General features: G+C 40.8%; 1 protein-coding gene across 1 annotated transcript in view; it reads left to right on the plus strand.

The window, feature by feature from the left end:
- The window catches only part of terb1 (telomere repeat binding bouquet formation protein 1), a 169461-nt gene that overhangs the window by 129965 nt on the left and 30344 nt on the right, over positions 1-9152 (plus strand). Inside the window, exon 19 of the mRNA XM_043707505.1 lies at positions 5580-5678. Coding sequence (XP_043563440.1) covers positions 5580-5678 — 99 coding nt within the window. The remainder of the gene's footprint in view (positions 1-5579; positions 5679-9152) is intronic.

Genomic DNA, 9152 nt, shown 5'->3' on the forward strand with positions numbered 1-9152 from the left:
CCCTGGCTAGGCTACATCATCAGTGCTTGGGAGCCTCCTGCGAAGCGGCAGGGACAGACCACTATAAACACCGGAGGAAACATCAAAGAAGCGCTTCGCAGGAGGCTCCCAAGCACTGATGATGTCGCCTAGCCAGAGGATGAAACGTTTGCAACAAAAACTTCCAGCTCGGCGAACAGAACCACAACACCTGTAAAAGCTTCCAGTCCACAAGCTGTCAGGAAAATTACTCATTTCGTTTTATCTGCCCCCAATGTCATTTGTGCAGAGAAAATAATTCATAAAAAACATACTGGGCCCAGTCTTTGACAGGAAAGTTGAACAAGTCAAGCTTCCCAAATAATGGCATGATGCAAGCAATGCTCACCCCAACTTAAAGACAACTATTGCAAGCAAGTTTTACTCTTGTTGCCATTGAAATCACTCCACAGAGGCCAGTATCCCATCACCAATACACTCTTTATTTACAAGTGGAAACTCCTTGATATTGATCCGGCTCCCTCAGAGCCAGCTGTCAAGATGCCAGGAATTCTGAAGGAACAAGGCAATGGAGTACAAGAGGAATGGCAAGACACAAGGACATTGAGAGGAACAGAGGGATCTTGGGGACTTTGTCAACAGATCGAACTTTGATTAGGCCATTGTTAGAGTACTGTGTGCAGTTCTGGTCACCACTCTATAGAAAGGATGTAATTGCACTGGAGAGGTTGCAAAGAAGATCACCAGGATGTTGCCTGGGATGGAGCATTTTAGCTACACAGAAGGGTTGGATAAGCTCAGATTTTATCTTTGGAGCAGAGAAGGTTGGGGGAACTTGATAGGGGTATATACAATTACGAGGGCCATGGACAGGATGAGTACAAAGCAGCTATTACCCTGACTTGAAGGTTAAGGGTGAATAACAAAGGGTCTTAATTTTAGAGTGAATTTAGAGGGAGCTTTAGAGGGAATTTGAGGAAAATCCTTTTCACCCAGTGGGTGGTTGGATGTGGAATGCATTGCTTGGAAGGATAGTAGAGCCGGGAAACCCTGCAACCTTTAAAAGGTACTTAGATACGCACTTAAAATGTGCACATTGAAAGCTATGGGCTTAGTGCAGGAAAGTGGGACTAGTGTAGGTAGTAGTATGCTTTTGGCAGTACAGACTTGATGGGTCGAAGGGCCTCTTCTGTATTGTATGATTCCAAACATTTATTCATGACAATATTTGTAGCAGTGACCACCACACACTCCTAGTAGAGACAAAGTTCTATCTTCACATCAAGGATATCCTCTATTTTGTTCTGTCAGAAGTCAAACAACACCAGGTTGTAGTCCAACAGGTTTATTTGAAATCACAAGCTTTTGTATCATTGCCCCTTCTTCAGGTGAAGTGAGAGAGAAGCACACAGGTACAGAATTTATAGACAGAGAGATCAATGGGCAGAAAGATCAAAAGATCATACAAATGGCGTGAGTGGAATGTCGATAAGCCAAGTTATAAGTCACTGCAGATGATCAAGAGTGTCAGACAGTGTGAGTAAAGTGTCAACAGCTGAATAACAAGTGAAAGGATAACCTATAATCAATTAAGTGAGGCAGAGAGATAATTACAAAAAATTAAAAATAAGGTGGAGCTGGAGGCAAATCAAATGATTGGAATAACATAAAAGTATAATAGTCGTATGCCAAGAGTCTAACCAAAGTAATCCAAAACTGTACAGGCTAATTAAGGTTGAGAGAATATAACAATTTATCAAGGTGAAGTGTCAAAACAGGACAGTACAAAGATTCTACAGATATGGGACAGTGTGATGAGGTCACACGTAGCATGACATGAACCCGAGATCATGAGGCCATCTTCATGGTTACGGAACTTGGCTCCCAGTTTCTGTTCAGCAATTCTGTGTAATTGCGTATCTCAAGGGCTGCCTTGGAGAATGGTCACCCAAAGAGGAGAAGCTGAATGTCCTTGATCATCGAAATGTTCCACAGCTGGGAAAGAACGTTCCTGTCTAACGACTTTTGCATGGCGTCCAATCATCAGTTGTTGTAGTGTCTGCATGGTCTCGCCAATATACCATGCCTCAGGGCAACCTTGCCTGCAGTGTATGAGATAGGCACATTGTCCAAGTCACATGAATATCTGCCAGGTACGTGGTGGGTGGTGATCCCATGTATGATAGTAGTATCCATGTTGATAATCTGACATGTCTTGTAGTGGTTGCTGTGGTGGGTTATGATTGATGTTGTCCTGAAGACTGAGTAGTTTGCTGTGAACAATGATCTGTTTAAGGTATGGTGCAAAATTTTTGAACATCTTTCTCTGCAATTCCACCCAATTTCAGGAGGGATTACAGAAATCTAGCTCAAATGACTATTTGTCAGATTATTGCAAATGTTTGATTATCTCCACATTATTTTGTTGCTGAATATTAGTCCTTTGAAAAATTTGCAGATAGACTATATTCCTTTGACTTTCAGAAGATAGTATAGGTGCTCAGAGGTTTTTCAATATTTCCCACAGAGAAAGTAGAAAAAGAGAAATCTTACGGCTGGTGTAATGGTGCAGATCTTTGGAATGATAAATCAGAGATGATATTGGTATAATCCAAGCAATATAGATATAATAATTGCCAACCATTTTGTGATTATTCTCATCTCTCAGTTGATACATCACACATTTATGATTATTAGTCTTATTAATTGTTTTTGAAGTGCCACTAATATAAAATTTAATAATGTTAACACCTCCTCGGGAACTATGAATAATTCCGAGTTTCTCAGGTTCAGTGCTTGGACATTGATTTATGACCACAAAAAGGTCATAAGAATAGGTAGTCACAATTCTTAAGTGAGCATGAAGTTGGAAAGAGCTGTGCAACAATTAAAATGTTAAAAAGTGTACTTTCAGATTTCATTTTTCTGGGCTTGGAAGAATATTTCCATTATTTTTCCAGCAGTGAAAACTTTATTAATAACTGGTCTTCTTTATGCTATTGCATGTGATGAGTCAAGATCAAAAGCACTTTTCAAATTAAGTATATTTAAGAGGCAAGAGATGAGCAGCAATGGAAGATGAGAGGAGGCAGGAAGGAGTGGAAGAAAAAATATGGGGAGGGTATTAAAGGCAGGATAAGAGAAAAGGGTAACGGGCAGGAGAGAGACAGGCATTGTGGTTGGGCAAATCCTGAAAGAAAGGTAATTTTTCTCAGTTGAGGGAATGTTAGGAAGCTAATTTGGCTCTAAAGGAAGGATGGAACTGTTGAGAGGAAGGGCAAAAGCGCGAGCTTAGATTTGGAGAACATGATGAATTTGCACGAGAAAGTGACAATAGGAAGTTTCTTCATCACATTGGGGTGGGTGATGAGGAGGAGAGGCAATGATTAGCAAGAGTTGAAAAGTGTGGTGCTCGAAAAGCGCAGCAGGCCAGGCAGCATCCGAGGAGCAGGAGAACCGACGTTTCGGGCATAAGCCCTTCTTCAGGAATGAGGCTGGTGTGCCAAGCGGTGTGGTTGGAGGGTTCCTAGGCGGAAGATGAGGCGCTCTGCCTCCAGGCGTCATGTGGCCAGGGTCTGGCGATGATTAGCAAGATCCAAGCAGAGATTTTCCAAAGAGGATTGTTCTACAATGGACTATGAACTCAATAGAAGAAGAGGTAAAGAGACTTCGGTCTTTCTCATTTCAGAAAGGTGCCAGTTTTAGGTTTATGTCTTAGCAGTTCTGGTGGCAGGATATTTTCTGAGGCGCAGAGAAAAACGGGTGTCTAGGCTCCTTCAACTTTGGGATCTTGTTTTGTTTTAATTGGTTGCTGCTGTGTAAATTCAACATTTGTGAATTCAAAATTTCTGCCAACAAAGTGCTGCAATAGAACAATTTGGGAATGTCTAATGGATTAGCATGGTAGTGTAAGATATGATACATTTCTCACTCAGGCTTACGCAATGTTTTGGGCCCAGATTCAGGATATCTGTTGGTGTAATGTAATGTAGAGGTAAGGCAGGAGAAAACCATGCTCAAACTCTTAAACATTCTTAATCCAATTTTGTCATTGTGTCCATATTTGTATGTATTTCTTTCAACCATTCTAAAGCCTGCAACTTAACAGAATAAACAGTGATTCAGGTTGGAACCTTGGTAGGTTTTATTTGTTTAATTTATCAGCGTATGTTAGATGACAGAAGTAGGTAATTCAGACTGAATTTTGTGAGGGGAAAGCAGCTGAATTATTTGCTGTACTGTGTAGTTATCTGCAGTGGTTTTCTGCCTTGTTACAATTTGAATAATTAGTTTGAGAAAAGCTGTACCAGAAGCTTGGCTGCAGATTAGGAAAGTGACAAACAGGTAGACAAGCAGGAGGCTGGAAGATCGCAACAAGCCAGGCAATCTGAGGAGGTGGAGAAGTCAACGTCTTAGGTATAATCCTTCTTCAGGACTAAAGGTAGATGTAAGGGGAGCTGCAGATAAAGGGGGTGGGGAGGCAGGGTGGTGAGGTGGGGATGGGTAAACACAGGTAGAGGGTACGACCTGATTGGTCGATGGGAGAAATGAATAAGGTTGGTGGCTAGAAGGAAGGCTCGATCGGAGGAATGGAAGGGAGAGGGAGGGGCTGGGAAGGGAGTCAGGGGATATGAAGGGAGGTTATTTGAAATTGAAGAACTCAATATTGAGTCCTCCAGGCTGTAGGCTGCCCAGGCGGAAGATGAGGTGTTGTTCCTTCAATTTGCAGTCTGATTTGCTGTGGCAATGGAGGAGGCCAAGAATGGTCATGTCGGAAAGGGAATGGGAAGGGAAATTAAAATGAGTGGTGACTGGAAAGTCAGGTTGGCCCCTGTGGGCTCGGCTGAGATGCTTGGTGAAATGTCCCCTTAGTTTATTTTTAAGCCCAAGTATGGCCAGAACCATGACAAGGAGCTGAAGAGAATAAAATCATGAGGTTTTAAAGAAAATTGGAAGACTGTTTAGCCAAAAACAACCTTCATGAAAGTTATACCTCAAGGAATAAATAATTGGAACACTCAGGAGGAATAAAGCAAATTCTGAAGGGCTATGGCATTCCTTTGGGTTAATTCCAGGAAAATTGAATGAACCTTCAAGGAAGGGATCTCTCTGGAGAAAGAATCCACTAGCACTGTATTTGTAACATGAATCTTTATAAGTTGTAGTGTTACATTAGTCGTGCTTGCTTTAATGTGAAAAATGTTTACGTTTCCAAGAAAATGCAATAAGTGTTAATAGCAGGTTGTTTCTTTTCAGAAAAGTTCACCATTTGGAATAGTGATAATTGTGTTATGGAATCAGTAATCCACAGGCCTGAACTAATGTAGAGAATATGAGCTGAAATTCCTCCATAGCATTTTGAGAAGTTGAAACTCAGTTTAAAAAATAGCAAAAAGAAAATTTTGGATGTTTGTAAAACAAAAACCTTTTAGGAAGAGAAATCTGCCATCTTCACCCAGTCTGAGTTTATATGTGATTCTAGTCCCAACCTAGTGTGATTGACCCAACAAACTGAACTGTTAGAAGAGCATTTTCTTGATATCTCTTTGCAACATCCAACTTGCTGCACGATTGCTAATATTTAAAAAAATTGTTTGCAGGATTTCTTTTGACACCAATGAAGAAATCTACATCCGGTGTGCCTGCTGTCTGTCTGCAAAGAGACAATACACAACAATTTCGACCAAGTATGGGACAAGGTTGTGTAGACAATGAGAGAAATTACTAAACAACTCAAATCTGTAAAGCTATGTTTGCTTCTGAGACTTTTCTTAAACAAATTGTGATAAGCTATATTTTATTACGTTATCCTAATATCTTGAATGACATCTTGAATGCTCAGTTCTGGTGCAATCTTGTTCACTGGAGTTGAGTTTTAAGAAATCATATGGATTCCTTAAGATTTCATGTTATATATGTTCCTAAATGAAAACTGCACAAATGTGATAAAAAGTTTACAATTGTTCCTGTACTGTTGGATTTTGTTAATTGTTTTGTAATTTTAATAATTATTAAAAATAGGAATTTTAAGTAATGTGTGACTTACTATAGGTAATCAATAACAAAATAGAGATTAGAGAGTTGAGTGGCAGTTACCATTAAAGTAGCCAGTACCAACATTGCAGAGTCTGGACGTTCATTGCAAAAAGATGGAATGCAAATATCACCACTGAGCCACCATGGAGAGACGTAGCATAGTGGAGCCCAGACTGCTCTGGGAACATGGGTTCAAATTCCACCATGGCAAATGGTGAAATTTGAATTCAGTAAAATCAGGAATTAAAAGATGATCTAATCGTGTAACCATTGTCAATTGTCATAAAAATCTATTTGGTTCACTAATGTCACCCATGTCCTTTATGGAAGGAAATCTGATGCCTTCCCTCATACTTGGTGTTTGTGACTCCAGAGCCAGAGAAATTTGTTTGACCCTGACTTGGCCTCTGCAATGGCCTGACAAGCAACAAAACCACTACAAGATCTAAAGCAAAGAATGAAACCAGATAAACAACCCAGCATTGACCTAGGCACCAGAAATTATAACAGCAAACCCAGCCATGTCAGCCCTGCACAGTCTTCCTTACTAACATCTAGGGGAGCTTGTGCCAAAATTGAAAAAGCTGTCCCACAGACTAATCAAGCAAATACTTCACATAGTCACACTTTACAATATTCCAGACAATACCTTTAACATCCCAAGGATATCCAGTCCAGTGATAGAACAGACCTACTAGAGGGAGCAGCACGGTGATATACAGTTGGGAGGGATTTGGCTTTGAGAGGCCTCAACCTTGACCCTGGGCGTCAGACGTCTCATGACATCTAGTCAAACATGGACACCTTCTGACACCCCTCCCTTCCAATGATAAATCAGTATTCCTCCATGTTGGGCTCCATTTGGAAGAGGCACTGAGGGTGGTAAGGGCCCAGAACTCTGGTTGGAGGACTTCGATGTCCATCATTACCAATGGCACCACTACTGAAAAAGATGGCTAAGTCCTAAAGGACATAACTGTTGGACTGGGCCTGTAGCAAGTGATGAGGGCACCAAAACGTACTTGACCTCATCCTCATCAGGAGAAAGTGAGGTCTGCAGATGCTGGAGATCAGAGCTGGAAATGTGTTGCTGGAAAAGCGCAGCAGGTCAGGCAGCATCCAGGGAACAGGAGAATCGACATTTCGGGCAGAAGGGCTTATGCCCGAAACGTCGATTCTCCTGTTCCCTGGATGCTGCCTGACCTGCTGCGCTTTTCCAGCAACACATTTCCAGCTCATCCTCATCAGTCAATCTGCAGCAAATGTATCTGTCCATGACAGTTCTTACAATATTACTTCTTGAATTTTCAAGGTATCTCCCCTAGGACAATTATCCATATACTGCTCCATCATAACGTCATCCAATGAAATGCATCTCAATCTACTTTAATGCTGTTTACATCTACTTCGGCCTTTACAGGACCACTCTTGTTCCCTCTACTGCTTCTGTGCTGAGATGATGTGGAGGAACCAGTGTTGGACTGGGGTGGACAAAGTTAAAAATCGCACAACACCAGGTTATAGTCCAACAGGTTTATTTGGAATCAGTAGCTTTCAGAGCGCTGCTCCTTCATCAGGTGGTTGTGGTGCATAAAACCATAAGACACAGAATTTATAGAAAAAGTTTACAGTATTATGCAACTGAAATTATATATTGAGCAAACCTGGATTGTTGTTAAGTCTTTCACCTTTTAGAATGGGTTGCAAGTTTTGATTCATTAATATGTAAATTATGTATTATGAATATAAATTATGTAAATTAATATGAAGTTCTGGGATTTACATATTAATGAACCAAAACCTGCAACACATTCTAAAAGATGAAAGACTTAACAACAATCCAGGTTTGTTAAATGTATCATTTCAGTTGCAAGACACTGTAACCTTTTGCTATAAATTCTGTGCCTTATGGTCTTATGCTCCACAACCACCTGATGAAGGAGCAGCGCTTTGAAAGCTAGTGCTTCCAAATAAACCTGTTGGACTACAACCTGGTGTTGTGTGATTTTTAACTTTGTGCTGAGAGATTGCTTTACTGACTTTCAATTCTCGATGAACTAAAGGTATCTTCATTAACATTTAGACTGGGTCTGCCATAGTGTTAAGGGTTTAAATGGAGAGGGCTTTGTTAAGTGTGTACATGAAAATTTTCTGATTCAGTATGTGGATGTACCTACTAGAGAAGGTGCAAAACTTGACCTACTCTTAGGTAATAAGGCAGGGCAGGTGACTGAGGTGTCAGTGGGGGAGCACTTTGGGGCCAGCGATCATAGTTCAATTAAATTTAAAATAGTGATAGAAAAGGATAGACAAGATCTAAAAGTTGAAGTTCTAAATTGGAGAAAGGCCAATTTTGACAATATTAGGCAAGAACTTTCAAAAGTTGATTGGGGGCAGATGTTTGCAGGTAAAGGGATGACTGGAAAATGCGAAGCCTTTAGAAATGAGGTAACAAGAATCCAGAGAAAGTATATTCCTGTTAGGGTGAAAGGAAAGGGAATGCTGGATGACTAAAGAAATTGAGGGTTTGGTTAAGAAAAAGAAGGAAGCATATGTAAGGTGTAGACAGGCTAGATCAAGTGAATGCTTAGAAGAGTACAAAGGCAGTAGGAGTATACTTAAGAGGGAAATCAGGAGGACAAAAAGGGGACATGAGATAGCTTTGGCTAATAGAATTAAGGACAGTCCAAAGGGTTTTTACAAATACATTAAGGCCAAAAGGGTAACTCGGGAGAGAATACGGCCTCTCAAAGATCAGCAAGGCGGCCTTTGTGTGGAGCCACAGAAAATGGGGGAGATAGTAAATGAGCATTTTGCATCAATATTTACTGTGGAAAAGGATATGGAAGATATAGAATGTAGGGAAATAGCTGGTGACACCTTGAAAAATGTCCATATTACAGAGGAGGAAGTGCTGGATATCTTGAAACACATAAAGGTGGATAAATCCCCAGGACTTGATCAGGTGTACCCGAGAACTCTGTGGGAAGCTAGAGAAGTGATTGCTGGGACTCTTGCTGAGATATTTATATCATCGATAGTCACAGGTGAGGTGCTGGAAGACTGGAAGTTGGCTAACGTGGTGCCACTATTTAAGAAAGGTGGTAAGGACAAGCCAGGGAACTATAGACCAGTGA

This window comes from Chiloscyllium plagiosum, chromosome 17, assembly GCF_004010195.1.
Source record: "Chiloscyllium plagiosum isolate BGI_BamShark_2017 chromosome 17, ASM401019v2, whole genome shotgun sequence".
Lineage (NCBI taxonomy): Eukaryota > Metazoa > Chordata > Chondrichthyes > Orectolobiformes > Hemiscylliidae > Chiloscyllium > Chiloscyllium plagiosum.